The sequence below is a fragment of the Phascolarctos cinereus genome, unplaced genomic scaffold (genome assembly GCF_003287225.1).
Source record: "Phascolarctos cinereus isolate Bilbo 61053 unplaced genomic scaffold, phaCin_HiC Scaffold_3;HRSCAF=262, whole genome shotgun sequence".
Lineage (NCBI taxonomy): Eukaryota > Metazoa > Chordata > Mammalia > Diprotodontia > Phascolarctidae > Phascolarctos > Phascolarctos cinereus.
In genome coordinates, this window is record NW_027555736.1 from 187,846,256 (window position 1) to 187,866,786 (window position 20,531).

Sequence of the window (20,531 nt, forward strand, 5' to 3'; positions counted from 1 at the left end):
AAGTCAAATTAATCTTTCATGGCAAGGATAACTTGGGTGGTCCCTTGGAATTTCATTGGGGAGGGGAGAAGGGGAATTAAAGATGCTACAATTTTGAAAATGTTTGTGGATTAATTCTCCAGAAGAATGCAGTCATAGAACATGCCTGATGGAGTGCTGAGTACCCACCCAAATATTAGCTCCCCATCTTTCCATTCCCAATTTCCATTCCCAAAAATCAATCAACAAGTATTTATTCAGTACCTTCCTACTATGTGCTCAGAACTATATTAGGTACCAGGGAGAAATAGATAACAATTGTTTCTGATTTCAAGGAACTTCTAATCTTGATAAAGAAATGAAAAAAAAAAACCTAAAGAAATGGACATGCACAAGAAGTATAGGATTATATAATTAAGTAATAGATTATGCAGAGTTCAGATAAAGCATAAATCAATACAAACTAGAATGCCTGAAGCAAGCTTCACAGAAGGGGCAGGATTTAGAGACTAAATTGTTACACCTCTCACCCTCCCCTTCAAAATGATGGTGAGAAAAGAAGAAGCAAAATCTAACCTGAATCAAGGTTTGTATGCATTTCCACATCAAAGTATGAATCTAGAGGGCACAGGGACCTGTTTTACCTTTATAAAGTTGCTTTCCGAATTCTTCACTAAAATTTAGTTAGCAGAAAAGGACTCAAGCAGTGTCTCCCAAAAATAAGGAATTCTCTATGCTTGATCTCCAATCACAATGAAATTATACAATTGAATCAAGCTCTTTCATTAATGTCCTCTCATGATGATCCAATTAAGACTCTCATGCTTCTCTCTTTAATCAAGTGGCAAAAAGGCTGTGAGCTAATTTTATCACATTTTATAAATTCACAATTATACATTTTTGAAGTAACTAGCTCAGAACACTTAGTGTATCTATCTATAACTTGTCCATTTGGATAAATAACTATGGACATCACATTTAAAAAGAGTACCGTGTGTGTATGCACCCAACAAATATTATATTCTGATCCTCAAAAATAAGTTTTCTTGATCAATTTTAAGAGGATTCCAGGTCTACAACTTAATTTTTTAAAACTGCAGTGGCATATAAAGTAGCAATAAGTTGTTAGCAATATATATTAGTACAAATATTATAAATGGCATATAAATTAGCAATATATTATTAGAAATAAATATTAGCAATAAACTAGACAATGAAAACCACCTAAAACAAACTTATACCACCCCCAATATTGCACTTTTATATCTTGTTAAAATTACTCTGTAATTTGAAATATCTATGGGCATTGGGGAGTGACTATAAAAGGAAGGAGCTTAGGTTAAGAGCTTAATTACTACTTATTTTTTAAGAAAAAATAGCACTAGTTTTTTCATATGACTTTCTTTTTTTAAAAAAATATGAAGTTAATATCAACAAATGTGAACATTTCAATACACAAAGAACAGAAGAAAATTGTATATGAAACTGTAAGCTTATTACATAGTTTCTTTAAGAAAAATGGTATATTCAACTTTGCACAGTAATAACAAAACTGTCCTGCTTTACTGGCTTATGCAGCCTTCTAAAACTGCTCCTGTATATTTTTTAATGTTTCACTGATTCTTTTTTCTTTGCATCTCTATCATTACCCACAAACTACTCCCTAACCCCAAACAGAAGCCCTTCATTGTAGCAAACCTAGGTTATACTTTCCTGCAGGAAAGTATGCCTATGTAATGAACCTGAATGATTAAAAGAGACAGCACACAGTGAATTTCTCCAAGTTAACAGATGATGCTAAATCTTCCATGTAGGGAAATATCAGGCTGAAGGAATAAACTTCAGGAATATGTCACAAAGTGGTATGAATGATCCTAACAGTGGAAGATAAGATTTAATCTAGGCAAGTATAAATTACCTTGAAAAAATAATTTAAATTATGCTTCTAGGAAAATAAGACTCAGAGCTATCAGCTGTGGACCCAGGAAAGCAATATAGAATTACCATTTCCCGGAGATAGCACCTGGCTTTCCCATATGGATAAACTACAAAGATAAGCAGTCAGTACTATCTGTAAGGATGAAGTTTAAGCAGGCTATGAGTAACATCTACAAAATCACGAATGGGATGGAGAGGGTATGATTTGTTAATCAGATTCCAGAACACTAGAACCAGGGTTCCCTCTTGACCCTCAGGAAAGGTACCTTTAAGGTAAACAAAAGGAAGCACTGCTTTATAAAACAGGCAATAAGTGTAAAGAAACCATTACCTCCAGAAGTTGTGCAAAATGAAAACATAACTAGGTTAGACTGCAGGTTAGATAAATTCATGGATGATAAATCCAAAATAGTTCATTAAAGGGAAGTTACCTTTGGGGGTGAATGTCATGGACAACAATTACTATACTTTCTCACAGTGTCCCTTGGTGCCAACAAAAGCCATAGAGCCCTGGGTAGGATGGACTGCTACTCTAATCAAGTAAGGCATTTCTTATATCCTTATGTCAGGGGAAAGGAAGCAGTCATACTTTGAAGCGGCAGCTGGAGACTTCAAGCAGGGAAGGCAGAACAGGTACAGTTGCTCTCCTGTAAGAGTAACCCTTCTTCCCACCTCTCAGTTTGGGCTCTGTAGCCTACAAGGCAAAAATAAAATCCAGGACCAGTATTTCAGGGGGAAAATACCCTGAAACCAAAACAATATCATTTTCTCCTCCATAGTTTATGGAAGAAAATGTGGCCTTTTCCTGAATTTTTATGCATCAAATTATTTCTTAATTATCTCCCTTGTGACAAGTACGAGGAAATTATGCTTTCAGATTAGGTCACCTAGTCTAATTTGTTAATTTGCTGATATTAACAAAATCTCTTTATGGTGTGTGAGAAGAATTGCACAAGATGGGATGCCATCTAAGCCAATGTTGGAAATAACCACATCAGTGAGATCATGGACCCACTCTAAGCCTGCATTAGTTGGAAGAGATGACCTCCTAAATCAAAATCTTCAATAGCCTTCTCAAATCAGGCAATATATAAACCGTATCAGCATCACTCCTGCTCCTGCTGGTACTTTGTGACAGATTGAGAAATCAATGCTGCTAATAAACAGTATGAAGTGGGGGATCCTGGAGGACAGAACAGAGAAGGCAGACAGTCCTTCAGTTACTCCTAAGGCAAACCATCAAGGTATACTGTATGATTTTAAGTACAAAGAATTCTACTAATTTGAAATAATTGGGGCCCATCAGAATTTGTGAAAAGTCTGACCTATAATTTTCAAATAAATTAAGTTTTGTTACACTAAATATCTTAAATAATTAGAGGTAGACTAACAAACTGTTACCTGGTAAGGGTCCTCGAGGAACATGCCCTAATGAATAGAAATTCTGATTACTATTATTACCACTAGTAATAATTAATGACTATAACTTCATATTTGTATAGTGGTGTTTTTATACAAATCCCCTCTCCCTGCAAATGGATACTTCTAAAATGAGTATGCTTTGCTTTGCCATTTTCTTACCTACCTGAAACATTCTTACTGGCAATCCTGTCTGTGCTACCAATTTACTTAATAAGCTTTTTATCCTAACTAGTATAAAACTAAACTTCATCTTAGTACTTCTTCCAAATCATTAAAATCACAAAATAGGGAGACTGAGTTAATTGAGGCTGAATTAATGAACTTTGTACTGTAAATCTCCAAACATTAGACACAACCACACAAATTTAACATAAGAAAATCCCTAAACAAAATATAAATAATTTTGTGGATACCCACAACAGTTTTTTTCCTCTACTAATGAAAAATAATAAAAAAAAGTTGAATTTAAATGCCAGAGGGACCTGGTAATTTAAATCCCAGTAGATTTCATTTTCATAGACATATTATAGCATAATACCTCTAGAAACTTAGAAATTAAGACAGTTTTATTTTCCTAGGTCAACAAATTGGCAACAACAAATTAGACAAAGAAAAGCCAAACAGAAAGAGGGAAGCTCCCTCACCTTCTCCCAGGTCTCATTTATGCATATTTATGCTATCACTTAATAGAAGGTTCACACTATCATCATACTGGGCACTAAGCAGACATGGCCCCTACCTTCTAGAAGCCTAGACAAAAATAGATGACCAGCATAAAAAGCTCAATGAAGCAGACAATTACACATGAGAGAAAACAAAGTCCACACTAAGAGTTGATAAACGTGTTAAATTGGGATAGAATGTAAGCCTTAAGGAAAGTGGCGCTAGGGTGGAACACAATGGCTTAGGAAAGATGAGAAGGTGAAGGAAACACTGGAGCTTCAAATGCAATCTCCCCCTCTTAGACTACCTTGGATCTTTTAAAGGTCAGTACAAGGACAACCTCCATAAGGCTTTTCTTAATCACCCCAGCTGTTAGAGCCTTTCCTGTAAAAATCATCTTGCATCTATTTTGTTTATGCCATACATGTAGCCTCTTCCTAGCCAGACTATAAACTCCTCAAGGGCAAGATATGTTTCACTTTTGGCTTTAGATTCCTAGTGCCCGAATAGTAGGCACTTAACAAATGCTGATGAAAAAGAAAAAAGGATCTCATTGAGAACAGCAGGATGTTATGGTGAATTCAAAAGTTCCTATGGTCAAAAGATGTGGGTTCAAATTTGAGCTTTGCTTCTTGCTAATTATGTTAACCTGAGTTCAACTCCAGCCTCAGACACTTACCAGCTGTATGACTTTGGCCAAGTCATCTGTCTGCCTCAGTTTCCTCAACGGAAGTGGGGCTCAAAATAGCACCTACCTCCTTGGGTCGTTGTGAGTATTTGTATTGAGCACAGTGCCTGCCACATAGCAGGTGCTCAATAAATACTTGTTTCCATCTTTCCTTTTTTGCCCTAAACCTACCATCCTATAACCAGGGATTAGATACTTCTAAAACAGAGGTCAAGGTATAAATTGTAGGAAACTAAAATATTAATTCAGTACATTGAAGGACAGAGAAAGAGGAAGAAAAGAATAATAGCTATCTTCCTTTGAATGCAAGCCTAAAGGGAGAGGTGAGTAGGTTTTATGAATCCCTTCATTAAGTTCACTTTAGAAAAGAACTGTTGCTGGGCAGGGGGGATACCACCTACTAGGTCTGCTAGGTGAGATGGTTGACTTTAGGTGAAAGAGGCATTAAAATATAAAGAACAAGCAAATATCAGGAGGTAAAAATACTGGAATGGAGAACTACAGGACATACACAGGAGGTTTCCAAATTGTTTGAGAAAAAAGGAGTGCTCTGATATACTGAGATGGAAGCCAGGAAATTTACTGAGAAGAAAAGACCATTGAAGCAATGACATACTTTAGAGCCAATAAGAAAGAACTATTTTATTTGTACAGGGGAGAATGAACAAAAGCAGAAAATGGCAGAGTTATAGATAGATGCCCTTTTCCTAATAAACAGACCGAGCTCAGGGAGGCTAGTTATTAACCCCAGGAGAATCTGGAAGTCAGTAAGAGCTAAGGGATAATCTGAGATGAGACACTGCTGAAAAGAAGGTGCTAAGAACAAGGCACTTTTCACACTATCTGCAGACATTAGTGGCATGGCAGAAAAAGTCTGGATTGAGAGTTATCAGACTTGGCCTTACTCAGATGCCAGCCCCAAGTTTGAGTGTAGAACCTTTGGCAAGTGCGAGCTCTCACTTCTGCTCATCTATAAAACGAGGGCATTACACTGGATGATCACTAAAGTCCCTTCGAGCTCCAGACCTACAATCCTATGAATTACTGTACATACTGTGAATATGATATTTCTGTTCAATGACACACTAGTGAAGGAACTGCTTTTATATAAGGTTTTGTCTTACAGAGATTAATCTCTTACGGGAGCAACTTGGATTTCAAGCTTAATTCACAAATAAAATATTCTTCTATCTATGAAAAAGTAAACTCATATGCCAACAAATAAATCAAATCAGCATAAACAGAATACCAACCCATTACATAATATAAAGGGTTAACCTATCTAGATAACTCTTAATTTTCCTTTATCCTTTTCATTGAAGCTGTCCAGAGATGGATTAAGTAGTGGGTGATCAAGGCATATAAAAGAGTGAACTCCTAAAGGCCCAAAGTCAAGAGTGGGAGCCATCAGAAAGAATACACCTTAGATATAGCAGACGGATGGCAAGGGAGCAAAAAGAGGTAAGAGTCTGGAGCTGTCATGTCAGAGGATAAGGAACTTAATTTTTTTTAAGTGATTTGTTCTAAGAAAAATGATGTAGAGATCAGGAGACAAGAAAACTTCATTGTGCTGACTCAGTATGATGTCATGAAAAGCATATTTATAAAGGCAATAATCTGCATGCAAGGAGGACAGTAAAGAAACTGTTGCTATTCTGGGGTCCTCATCATACTATTAACTTATTAGCTATTAAGTGATTCAAGCAAGTCATTGAACATGGGCCTCTGCCAGAAATGTGGGCAGGGAAAACCAGACAGCCTCAGCCTATGTCACCTTGAAGTCACTCCTCAGGAACATCACCAACTAGCACTCCTGCAAAGGACTGACAAGCCACTTTCTTGTACTGTCTCCTAGTCACTGGGACAGGAACTATCTCTGGGAAAGACAGGGTTTATACAGATTGAGAAGCTTTATTCTGTCACGCTTATGAGGTAGGGAGAGACTGAAGATAGTCAGTTAGCTTCCTCTCCTTTTTCCTTGTGAACCGGAAGTTTGCTCACCAAATACAAACTGAATCCTAACAAACTAGCTGATAACACGTCTCTGATTTTCAAAAAGTTGCACAGTTTATTAAACATTTTTAATACAGGTTAACAAATGGCAGATTACAAGACTTTAGATGAATCAAAAGTAGCTTCTTGTCAGGAAAAATGCAGGGAACTCCTACGGTGCTTCATCTGAATTATACATAAGACCTATCTAGATAAAGGTACCAGGTGCTATGTTTACTGAGAAGAGAATGATATAAGTTAAGCTGTAAAAGGAAAAGTAACACTGAAAACATAGAGTCATACAAAGATGATGCTAATAACCTAGGGTCAAATGTACTGGCTTATCCCATAGGAGTAATAGTTTGTGCTAAACCATTCTTCTTCTTTCTCTTATTCAGCTCCCACCACTGAGGTGATTAGTTAGGAGTTAGGAGTCAGGAGTATTGATGACCACGGAATAGATTACAATCTTGGGGTCATTAGCATTATTCTCTAACAAAATAAGCTAAGCAACACTGACAACCAGACAACCAAGAAGTTTGGCAAGAGAAATTTTAAAACTTTTGTAGAACATATGAAACCTTTTCTCCATTTAACAGAATAGAATGACAAAGTTAAGGAGCTGATGAAGTAACAAAAAGTCAGTCTATAATGAGAACAGGTTTTTTTGACCTACACAATCTTAGAATTCCAGGCTGTAATTTTTTTCATAATACTATCATTACATGGAGTACCAAGATCCTGTCACTATATGTAATTTCCTTCAGGACTAAATGCCCTATAATGATTAGTAAATTTCCAAACTAAAAAAAATTTGATTTGCTTACAAATAAATAAATAAATAAAAGTAAACTCTAAAAAGCCATTAGTTAAATAAGCCATTAGGTTGGGAACAGAATAGTCGATAGAAGAACAAATGTCCAATAATGTGTTTTATCACTGTCTATTATTTGATAGTTGCTAGAAAAAAAAAGGTTGTTTTTACAAAAGTGGGGAGAGAGCTATATACACATGGGCTAAGATGTATGCCAGAGGCAAAGTCAAGAACTTCTACTCTTAGAAAATAAAATATTGAGACTCAACATGGATGAGACTACCTAGAACCCATATTACGCTATAATTTGCAGATGGCATATTTATGACATAAAGGTATATATGGTTGTCAGTGAAATCAGAAAAAAGTATCTAAAAATTAATTAATTCTGTGAAAAAAGAGAATTTCATGACAACAGAGAGTTTTGAAAACCCTGTTTCTAAGAAAAGGAATGCTTCGGTCAATCCATTCTACCTCATCCTTACCAGCTCTACATTAAAAACCCCAAATTCCAAGCAAGAGAAGTACTGTGTATGATAGGGTCCTAGAGTATGTTATCTAGCCACTGATAACCCAACTTCCAAAAGAAGATTGCCAAGCATGACTACATCTACCTAGAAATTTTGCTTTCATTCCAAATGAAATCAGTTAATTTAACAAATGATTAAGATTCAAATGAAAGCATAGAAAATGTCAGGCTATAAGATGAGGGGTACATAAAATAATGTCTCTTACCTTGCAGTTTCTTCAATACAGCGACTTCCATTTTTAGAACTTGTTTTGGTTGCTGAGCTGATTCTACCTTCAACGCAACATTTTCCCTGGTGAGCAAGTCCAAGGCGTCGTAAATTTCTCCAAAGCCCCCACCTCCTATTTTTCTCAACTGCATAGGGAATAAAAGCATAAAAGGAGGAAGGAGAAAGGGGAAAAAATGTTACTGGCAGACCACGTACATGAAAATCAAACTAAAATTTTTAGATTCTCCCTTGAATTTTGAAGACTGTACATATAGCTAATTGTATCATACTTTCACATGTAATGGAAGAATATAATGTTGTAAAAAGTAAAATGATATAAAAATTATGCATATTGAAAAAAGAAAATAAAATTACTATTGATACTATAAAAAGATCCACTTCATCCCCTCTTGTGTTTTACTTTAAGGAACTGTATGCCTTCAGATGCAGATACAGCTTTTGGCCTGCAGTTTGCATCAGAAATGACCCTGACAGTACAGTGCCATCTAGAAATATCATTTCCCTCAAATCCCATTCAAAAGATATATATATTACTGCTACAATCCACTACATATTTTTGTACTCAAACTATTCAGAGGAATCTCTGAACAAGACAAATTAATCTTTTATTAAGTTCTTCACAGTTCTTAATAATTTAACCAGCTCTAGCTATATCCATATTTCTCCAACTGAAAGGGTTAAGACTTATTGGGAATTGCAGGAAAATTCTGAGTGTGTATTAGAAAACTGAACCATAAACCTCTAAGTAGTTGCTAGTGGTGAAACATAGTAGGCTCCATAACTCAAGAGGTCAACCTTCTGTTGTATACTGAACATCAAGGCCTCCACTTGTCACTAGCCAAAGTTTTAGGAGTTGATACCAAGGAGAATAGAATATCAGAGTTCCAAAGGGAAGTAACCACACTTAAAGGGCAAGACATCAGTAACGAACCAGCAGTGGAAACAGGAACAGTCAAACAAAAAGAAAATCTGGAGATAGCAGTGTCATTGAAAAATATCAACGAGATAATATCTAGGAGGAGGGGTACTCAATAGTTACAGAAAGGCCAAAGAGGATGAGGACATAGAAAGGGCCAAGGACTTTAATAGTTAAGAGATCACTGGTAACCTCTGAGAGGAATTTCAACAGTAATAGTGTTAGAAGCCAGATCAAAAGAAATTGAGTAATGAGTTGGTGGTATATGAGGGATTTTTTTAATATTACATATCATATCAAATACTATAATATATAATATAATTATATTATTGTGTATTTATATATTAATAATAGTATAATTATTATAATATGACATATTATAAAGGGACGTTGTAGGAATATGATTGTGAAAGAGAAGACAATAAGGCAACAGTATGAGGGGATGGCAGGGTGAAGTGAAAGCTTCAGATTTTTAGGCATGTTTGTAGATAAGCTGAGAAGGTGCCATAGACTTCAAGAAATTAAGAGAGAGGAAATAACTCACCCATAGGCCAAGCTCCCAAGGAAGGAGGGGATTAAGAGTAGACTCTGCCCCTGGACTCTGAACAGGGCTGGGCAGTTTACCCAAAGCAGATCAGATTGTGGACTCAGCCCTGGGTCCAGGCTAGCAGTAAGGGGCTTCCCAGAAGGCCTGAGACCTCAGACTTAGTGGTAGGCTAACAACACAGCATTGCCCAGAGTAAAAAGAGGCAGTTTCAATGAAACCTGGGAAGAAGCATATAAAAAGATTCATAATGAAGTGAGTAAAGGAAAACAATTTATATAATATTTTAAAGAAACTTTGAAAGACTTAAGAAATATAAAGGGTGATATAAGAAATTTAGAGGAGTGTGGAAAAAATTACCTGTCAGGGGAAGACTTCATGACCAAACAAAAGATAGAGAAGTTCATGGGATGTAAAATGGATAATTTTGATTCTATAAAATTAAAGCTTTTGCATAAACAATATCAATGCAGCCAAAATTAGAAGAAAAGCAGGAAACTGGGGAGAAATTTTGCAGCAAGTTTCTCTGATACAGGTCTCATTTCCCAAACATATAGGGAACTCAGCCAAACTGATAAAAATAAGAACTATTCCCCAACTGATAAATGGTCAAAGGATAGGAAGAGACAGTTTTTAGAGAAAGAAATCAAAGCTATCAATAGTCATATAAAAAAGTAGAGAATTAATTAGATAAATGCAAATTAAAACAACTCTGAGGTACCACCTCCCACCCATCAAATCAGCTAAAGTGACAAAAAAAGAAAAGTGGGCCACTAATGCAATGTTGGTGGAGCTGTGAACTAATCTAACCTTTCTAGTTAAGAAACCTGAACTATTTCCAAAGGGCTAAAACTGTGCATACCTTTGATCTAGCAATACCACTAGTAGATCTATATCCCAAAGAGATCAAAGAAAGAGGAAAAAGACCCACATGCACAAAAATATTTTTATGGTGGTAAAGAACTAGAAATTGAGAGAATGCCTATCAATTGAGGAATGGCTGAAAAAAAAGTTATATGAATATAATGGAATATGATTGTGCTGTAAGAAATTATGAAGTACAGAGTTTCAGAAAAACCTAGCAAGACTTATATAAACTAATGCAAAATGATGTGAACTGCCTAAAAGAGAAGAGCAAAAGACAAAAGATTAGTTTTCTCTTCTCTATAGAAAGGTTGAAAACTATGGGTGTAAAATGCTGCATGCAAATGTCAGGTACATGCATTGTGCTGTTTTGCTTTGTTACAAGGGAGGGTGCTATAGAAATGGGCAATATATCAGTAAAAGACTGTAGTGTGAAAAACAAAAGACATAAATAATTTTGAGAGAGAAAGGGAGGAAGAGAGAGGGAGGAAGGAGGAAGGGAAGAAGAGAGTGATGACATAGAAGCTGGTAAAGAGTCACAAGGATCTAGATTGGGTGATATAAATATGTATGGAGTGACTCGCAAAGGAGGAAAGATTTCTGAGTGATAACAAAGAGAGGGTCTGAAAGTAACAGTCAGGTAGTGAGTTCTATGCCAGTTCCTCCTCTTGGCCTAGTGTGTCATGTAACATGAGAGAAGCAGCAGCCAGAACTAAAGGAGGCAGAAAGACAGGAGCTGCATGTCTGGAGAAAGCCAAGTTTTCATAAGCACCACAAGATGAAAACAGTGGAAAAGGAAAAGGTGAAAGATGGGAAGGTGTTTGTGAATGATAGAATGGGCGTTCCAAAGAGTATACTTTGGAGTGTAGATACTCCAAGTATATCTATATGTCATAGAGAAATCACAAATATTAAAAAATATTTTAGGATGGTTGGAAGAGGACAGGAACTGGGGAAGCGTAAGCCTGAGTTGGGTAGAGATGAGAGGATTAGAAGAGGTGGTGGGGGAAAAAGTTTTTCCCAGATGTGTAATGGAAAAAAATCAAAAACCATTCAGCAAGATATATACTGCCCTCTATTTTGCGTTTTGCCTACCCGAAAGAATCTAGCTTAAATTAAGCAGTCCCATGGAAACTTGGAGCAAGTCAATTCTACAAATTCTTAACTGTCAAAACACCACAGAAATTAACCTAAATCCAATTCAACAAACATTTGTGAAATATCAACTCTCTATCTGGCAAAACTGTCAGTTCAGGCCAGATGGAACATGTTAAAATGTCTTTCAGAGATGATCAATGGTCTAAGAAAACACAATCCCATCCTCTCATGTGGTCTTAGCCATGTGCACAGTTAATCAAAAGATCCCCTTATTAGGAGTAGGACCGACAGCTACGATGTTCCAGAGCACAGAAGAATTCCTAAGAGAGGTAATATGATGCAGTAGAAATTGTGCTAAGCTGAGAGCCAAATCCTCTCTGAGACACTTACTAGTTATGTGACCATATGCAAGTCATTTTTTAATTTCTCTGATCTCAGTTTCTTCATCTGTAAAGTAGAGATAGTAAGAGTACCACAGTGGCATACTGGGTAGATAATGGGCCTTGGGTTCAAGTCCTAAACATAATGGTTGTTTAACCCTATGTAGATCTTTTAACCTCTTAGTTTTCCCAGCATCACCCTAAGCCTAAGTTATAGAATGGTTTCCAGTCCACGTTAGTTAAGGGAATTTTCCTTATCCAGAGGTTCCCTAAGGGATAAGGACTGGACCTTCTAAACATGAGGTCAGCACCTTCTCTGCAATTTACAGTGTTAGAGACTTGCCTAGAGGACTGAGAAGTCAAGTGACTTACTGAAGATGACAGAGCCCAAGTATGTGTCAGAGGCAGGACTTATCCTGGCTCCATGGCCAGATCTCTACAAAGATGAAATCATGTACCTAGACCCTACCCCCAGCCCCAAATAGCACCTTTCTTACAGAGTTCTTGAAGCCATGGATCAAATAAGAATGTATGTAAAACACTTGGCAAACCTTAAAACACTATACAAAAGTTAGCTATTATTATCCCTCACGAGGAAGAGGTGTGCTTTCAGTGGGACAAATGTAACCCTGAAGAACTATGGTAAAAGACTTCATTTAATAAACTATACCAACAGCAAACCACAAAAGGTTCTACTTGATTCACTGTGCTATGTACTGGAGAGAATAACAGATTTCTAACACAAGGTCCCTGCCTTCATAAAATGCAGTCTAATAGGGGAATAAGACATGAAGTTAAGTATAATACAGAATATAAGACATTAGAACTTCTGCTTCCAGAAGCCAAGATGGCAGAGTAAGAGGTGAGTCTCCCTTACCCTCCCTTATTAACCCCTGAAAGCCCAGAAAATATCACCCCTGGAAAAACCCTAGGACAGCTGAACCAGAAGAAAGATGGGGTGCAGCAGTCAGAATCCTACAGCCTCCAACTGCCAACATAGGAGGCACCCGCACAAAAAGCCATCGACCAGACCCTAGGCTCCCAACACAAGAAGCTTGGGTCAATGCCCTCTGCTCCCCAGCAAGAGAGCCCAATCTCTTTAAAGGCCAGGAAATAAGCAGCAAAAAGAAATGTATGATAGATTCTTATTATGGGAAGAGTGAAGATCAAGGCAGAAATTCTAAAGAGGACAACACTGTCAACAAACCAACATCTGTAACATCAAAAGGGAATATAAACTGGTCTGAAGCCCAAAAAACCTTCTCAGAAGAGCTCAAGAAGGATTTTAAAAGTCAAATGAGAGAGGTAGAAGAAAAAACGGGAAAAGAAATGAGAGGTATGCAAGAGAGTCAATAGCTTGGAAAAAGGACAAAAATTAACTGTAGAAAACAAGTCCTTAAAAAATATAATTGGCCAACTGGAAAAAAAAAGTACACTTAAGAAAACAAGTCCCCAAAAAATGCAATTGGCCAAATGGGAAAGGAGGTACAAAATCTAACAGAAGAAAGCAATTTGTTAAAAATTAGAATTGAGCAAATGGAAGCTAATGGCTCTATGAGAGAGCAAGAAATCAGTCAAAAAACAAAAAAACGAAAAAAATAGATGAAAATGTAAAATACCTCATTGGTAAAACAACTGACCTGGAAAATCGATCCAGGAGAGACAATTTAAAAATTATTGGTCTACCTGAAAATCACGATGAAAAAAAGAGCCTGGATAGTATCTTTCAGGAAATCATAAATGAAAACTGCCCTTAGGTCCTAGAACCAGAGGGTAAAATAGCCATAGAAAGAATCAAACCAATCACCTCCTAAAAGAGATCCCAAATTGAAAACACCAAGGAATATAGTAGCCAAATTCCAAAATTACCAGGTCAAAGAGAAAATACTGCAAGAAGCCAGAAAGAAACAATTTAAATATCGTGGAACCACAGTCAGGATTACACAGGACCTTGCAGCTTCTACATGAAAAGACCATAGGATATGGATATTCCATAAGGCAAAGGAGCTTGGATTACAACCAAGGATCAACTACCCAATGAAAATGAGCATGATCTTTCAGGGGAGGAGATGGATATTCAACGAAATAGGGGACTTCCACACCTCCCTGATAAAAAGACGAGAGCTCAACAGATGATTTGATCTTCAAATATAAGACTCAAGAGAGACATAAGAAGGTAAATGGGACAGAAAGAAACAATATGTTATTAATAAGGGCAAACTGTTTACATCCCTACAAGGGAAGATGACACTTGTAACTCGTGGAACTGTATTGTTATTACACCATGTTAAAGGGGTATACATAAAGGGGGTGGGTATAAATTGACTTGGATGTAATGATGAAAAAAAATCTAATCAAGTGGGTTAAATGGATCCAAGGAAGTGGATTAATGTGATCTAACTAAGAAAATGTACTGAGAGAAAAGGAAAGGAGGAGGCAGACAAGGGTAAATTACATTACAGGAAAAGGCACAAAAACCTATTACAGTGGAGGGAAAGAAGGGAGGGAAATGAGCCTTGTTTGAACATTACTCTCATCAGATTAGGCTTAAGAAGGGAATAACATAATTAGTTACGCATAGAAATCTAACATGCTGTATAGGCAGTAGGAGGGAAAAGGGGAAAGAAAAGGGAGGGGGCTAATAGAAGGGAGGTAGGACTGAGGGAGGCAGTGGTCAGAAGCAAAACATTAGTGAGAAGGGAAAAGGAGAAAGGAAAAAGAAAAGCATAAACAGGAGGGAAAAGGGGATGGAGAGAAAGACACAGATAGTTATCATAATTGTGAATGTGATATATGAATGTAATGGAATACTACTGTGCTATAAGAAATGATGAACAGGCAGACTTCAGATAAACCTGGAAATACTTGTATGGTTTCATGCTGAGTGAAGTGAGCAGAACCAGGAGAACGTTGTACACAGTAACAGCCACACTGAGTGATGACTGACTTTGATAGACTTAACCCATCTCAACAATACAAGGATCTAAGACATCTCTAAAAGCCTCATAATGGAAAATGCTATCCATAACCAAAGAAAAACTGTGGAGTTTGAATGCAGAACGAAGCATACTATTTGCTATTTTTTTTTCTTCTGTTGTGTTTTGTTTCTTTTTTCTGGTGGTTGTAAGTAGTTCTTACAACATCACTGATAGGAATGTATATGTATAGCCTCTATCAGATTGCATGCCATCTTGGGGAGGGAGGTAGGGAGAGAGGGAGAGAAAAATTTAAAACTCAAAAGCTTATGGAAGTGATTGTTGATAATTCAAAATAAATCAATAAAACATTTTGAAAAAAAGAATATAAGACGTCAGTGAGGTGCAAAATAAAATGCTATATGAGGTATAAGGGCAAAGATTATTGTCTACAGCGGAAATCAGGAAAGGCTTCAGGGACGAAATGGCATTTGAATTAAGAACTCCAACTCTCTACAATTAGGAAATGACTTAGCCTCTACTTTCAGTTTCTGTATTTCCTGAGATTTCTCTCTCTCCTCCCTCCTTGCTCTCTCTCTCTCTTTCTCTCTCTCTCTCTCATATCACCCTACTCCGTCACTGAGGATGAGGTAACCCTCCAAATGGATGTGCAACCTAAAAATAAAAGCTAACAGTCAAAAAAATTTTAGAGAAAATGGATGGAGGCACTTTCAAAATTATGGCTGGGACAATTTTTAACCAAATTAGAAATCACAAATACTAAACATAGACAATTTTAATTACAAAGCTTTTACATGAATAAAAATCAATACAGGTAAGAATGAAAAATACTGAATGGGAAAATATCTTTGTATCTACTATCTCTGATAAAGGTCTGACATCCAAGATGTATAAGAAATTAACACAAAAATATAGAATAATAAAAACTTTGCTTAATAAATAAGTGATAAAAAAGATAAGAATAGTTCTCAAAATAAGAACTATAAACTATTTACCATCTTACAAAGGACGGTTCCAAATCAGCCCTCCCTCACTTCAATCCAATTCACTCGCACGTCATGACATCACCTCTCTGATGTCATGGTCCTCTTGGAGAACACAGGACAAACAACAACAACCACCACCTCCAAATCCCTGATAATAAGAAATGCAAACTGGAACTGTAAAGTCTCATTTCATAGCCATCAAAATTGGCGAAGTTAAAAAAAGTTAAAATAATCAATATTGTAGGGGCAATGACAAGCACAGGAATACATTTGGTAAGAGCTATGAATTGGGCCCACCATTCTGGAAAACTATTTGGGAAAAAAAAAAGTTACTCAAACATCCATACCCTTTGACTCAGAAATTCTACTGCTAAGTGCATACCCCAAGAAGGGCAAAGACAGAAAGGTACCATCAATATCAAAATATATGTAACAGAACCTTTTGTGGGAGCAAAGAACTAGAAGTAAAGAGATACCCATTGACTGGGAAATGACTAAATAAACTCCGGTTCAAAAACGTGATGAAATAATTTGCTGGGTTTCTGTGGGTGCAAGAAGAGACTCACCAGAATGCTTTTTTGGCAGGATTAAGTTCAGATCCTTTCCAAAGGAAGTTCAACCATTGGATAGCACCAAGTCTGCAGGACTTTAGGGCCCTGTGAGACCCACCAGAGTTAGCTTTGACTCTTTCCTCTCTCTGGCAAATCTTGTCAATTCCACTCCAAATTTGTCCCCTCCTTTCTAATCCCACTGGTATCAACATAATAGGTCCTACCTGAACAACTTCCTACCTAAACTTTACCTTCCTACAATGCCAGCACTTCTTCATATTGCTGCCCCAGATTCATCTTCCTTCTATACAAATCAGGTCACATGACACTGCTCAAAACAGTTCAAACGTTCCTCACTCCCTACAAAGTTCCTTCACCACTCATGGCCCTCCATGACCTGATGCTATCCTACCTTTCTGGCCTTTTCTCACATTCCCTCCAGGCACTCTACACCTACAGGCCTAAATGAGCTACTATCAACTATAGTGTGCTCCTGACTCCATGATTTTACTAACAGTGTTCTCTATGCCAAGAATTTCCTTCCATCCCCACAAACTCTGCCTAACGAATTCCCTTCAAATACTCAATTCAAAGGCACTTTTTGTTTTCAATTCGAGCAAATCTCAGTTCTCTGAAATCTGCAAAGGCCCTTCTTGCCTTAGATCTTCCACAGCAGCACTTTTATTGCAGTTATCTGAATATCCCCTACTCCACTGTAAGCTCTATGAGGGCAGGGACAATGTCTTACCTAAGATTTGCCCCTTTCTACCCTAAAGGATTACTCAGAGTTGATAGTTCCCTACAACACAGGGATGATGGTGTCACACAACTCCATTTTTGAGAATTCATTCATTAAATAGTAAGCACATGAATTGTATGTTTTAAACCCACTGAAACAATATGCAACGCTCTGCCCAAAAGAAGTGTTTAATAAATGTCGGATTTAATTTAATTTCAAAACAAAAATACACTATCAGCCTTCTAAAAGCAGCCTTCTAAAATTTTCTTCCTCTTTCCTCTAGTCTCTGACTCTGAAAAAGAGGCAACAATATACTTTTTAACTTCCCTTTCCCTCCCCTGCCCCCCAAAACTACATGGTAACAGAAAAGAGTAGACCAATGTAGCTGTTCTTAGGATTGTTATCTGAGCCTCCTAATGCAAAGGCTACAGGCAAGGAAGTTGCCAACACACTTTCCCATGCAACTCTGCCAACTAACTTCAGGCATTAGTCAATCTAAAACTTCATTACTAGTAAGTCTGAGCAGTATTTGTGGAGAAAAAGATTGGATAAAATGTGTGGCAATACTTCTTTCTTTTCCTCTAATATCACTGAACAGCAACAAAAAAAAGTGCAAGACTCAATGTTTTAGTGGGGCACTAAGATTTATCAGCAATTCTATAAAAGGGAAGTATATGACATTATTATCAAATCTGCAAGAGGCATAAATCTGGGAGGAATAACTAACAAACAGCTAGTATGCAAAAAGATCTTTACAGACTAGGACATTTGGCCAAATCTAATAAAGTCATATACTTAGTTCAAAAAAAACATCAACTTCACAAATACAAGATGGGGAAGGCATGGTTTAGCAGTTTCTTTTGAAAAGATTTGATGGTTTTAATTATGAGTCAGTAGTGAAACATGGCTGTCAAAAAGTCTAATGTAATTTTGCACTACGTTAAAAGAGATTCCTCTTTTCCTCAGGAATCAGGAGGTGACTGGCTATATTCTGCCCTGGTCAGACCACGCTTGCAGAATACTGTGTTAGTTTTGGGCACCACATTTTAGGAAGATCATTTATAAGAAGGAATGTGTCCAAAAGAGGGCAAGCAGAAGCATGAAAGGCCTCAGGTTCATGACAAATGAGAATCAGCTGAAGGAAATGGGGGTATCTACCCGAGAAAAGAGAAGACTCAGGAGGGAAATGGTAACTGTCTCCAAGGACTATCACGTGGAAAAGGGAACAGACTTGTTCTGCTTGGCCCCAGAAGACAGAATAAGAAGGGATAGGTTGAAACTATGAAGAAGCAATTTAAGCTTGTCATCAGGAAAAACTTACATTAGAGATGGCCATTAATGGAAAGGGCTTCTTCAAAAGGTACTGTGCTCTCCTTGCTTGGAAGTCTACTAACAAAAGGTGGATGACCACTTTTTGGAAATGTGGCAGAGGAGACTCTTTTTCAGGTGAAGGGGGCCCTTCCAACATGGCCATAAGGTACAAGTGGGGAGCATGGTAGGGATGTGGAGGTCAGAGGAAGGAAGGAGGTGGAATGCCACTTCCCTCTGCTGACTCTTTAATAATTATGCTCCTACTTGTTCAAAACACAATGGGGGGAAATAAGCTCTGGACTTTATTAGCTATCGTTACCAGGGCCATGGAACTACATACCAGGCAGAGGATTTCACGTACTGCCTTCTAGCACATACACCAGAGGGCTGCCAACCCCCTGTAATGTACTGCACTTAAAACAGTGTTGTGACCAAAGCAGTGCTCAATAAATATTTTCTGCCTGACTGGCTACCTGAAAAAATTTCTGATAACTTCTACCTTGTCATACAGAACTACAGAGGCATCACAGTCCTTCTCTAGTTTTAAATACTAATGTCTTACAATGAGGATTTGATGCAGGGGTATGGAACAGGGAGCAGTACCAAGGTGGAGGGAAGATGAACCAGGAAACTAACTGTAGTATAAAAACAAAAATTATTTTAAAAAACTTTTAAAAATAAAATTAAAATGGCTAATACGGAAATGTATTTTATATGATTTCACATGTATACTGAGTACCATACTGCGTGCCTTCTCAATGCATAAGGAAGGGGCTGAAATCTGGAATTCTGGAAATTCAAATCTGGAATTCAAAATTTTAAGATGAATATAAAATGAAATTTTAAAAAGTACTTATTGAAATACAGTATCAGTGCCCCAGCCTACTAGATAGTTTTCCTTAACTGATTTTTGAGAAATGTATATTATAGAGAGGTATGTTTAGGAGTCTATTGGGAAGCGTCTGTATTTTTAAAAAAGTATCCACATTTAAATAAAAAATTTTTAAATTAAAAAAAAATTCTCTCATCAAGTGGCAAGTCATATGCACATTTCTGAAGGCCATGAAATCACCAACTAATGGAACAGGCTATGTCACAAAAATGATACTTTCATTTCCAAAAGAAAAAAGGAACTTCAAAATGCTCACAAACACCTAAAAGAACTTTCTTGAATTTCTTAACAAAACACTTTGAATGGCAAAGGATTGGGTGCTGGGGGAAAAATAATCATGTGGAAAACTAGAGACAGTATCTTTGGGAGGACTTGACTATGAATAGGACCATCCTATTACTCAGACACTGAAATGTGTTTTTTGTTTGGCCTCTCCCTCCCAGATACACTTCATGTCAAACAATAGGTTTATGACCATAAGAAAACTAAACACTATATGACAGAAGAAAGAGTAGTAAAGGTATAGTTATTGTTAAGTCATTTTTCAGTTGTGTCCGACTCTCCATGACCCTATTTGAGGTTTTCTTGGCAAAGATACTAGAGTAGTTAGCCATTTCCTTCTCTAGTTCATTTCACAGATGTGTAAACTGAGGCAAACAGGGTTAAGTGACTTGCCCAGGGTCACACAGCTATTAAGTGTCTGAGGCCAAATTTGAACTCAAAAAGATGAATCTTGCTGACTCCAGGCCAATATTCTATCTACTTCACCACCTAGCTGCCCACGAAAATACTGTACAATTATCTTAATCACAGAAAAAGTGCTTCAAGTATACAAGCAAATGATACATTTATTATTGCTTCACTGAAAAACAATTTGTTGAATAATGATTTATCTAGTTTTTATATGAAAAGCATACCCACCACTTTCCATCTTTCTTTGACCAAGACACCAACACTGAGGATATCTGGCTGCTCTCCTCCCCCACTCATCGCAATCTCCTGATGTGGTAGATGTACTACACAGGCATCCAGCTCCCGAGGGTGACTTCCATTTAACCTG

General features: G+C 37.1%; 1 protein-coding gene across 1 annotated transcript in view; it reads right to left on the reverse strand.

Annotated features, from left to right (window-relative positions):
• TTBK2 (tau tubulin kinase 2) overlaps nt 1-20,531 on the reverse strand; it is a 215,350-nt gene that overhangs the window by 151,979 nt on the left and 42,840 nt on the right. Inside the window, 2 exon segments of the mRNA XM_078151365.1 lie at nt 8,232-8,379; nt 20,393-20,528. Of these exon segments, the coding sequence (XP_078007491.1) occupies nt 8,232-8,379; nt 20,393-20,461 (217 nt within the window). The 5' untranslated portion in view covers nt 20,462-20,528.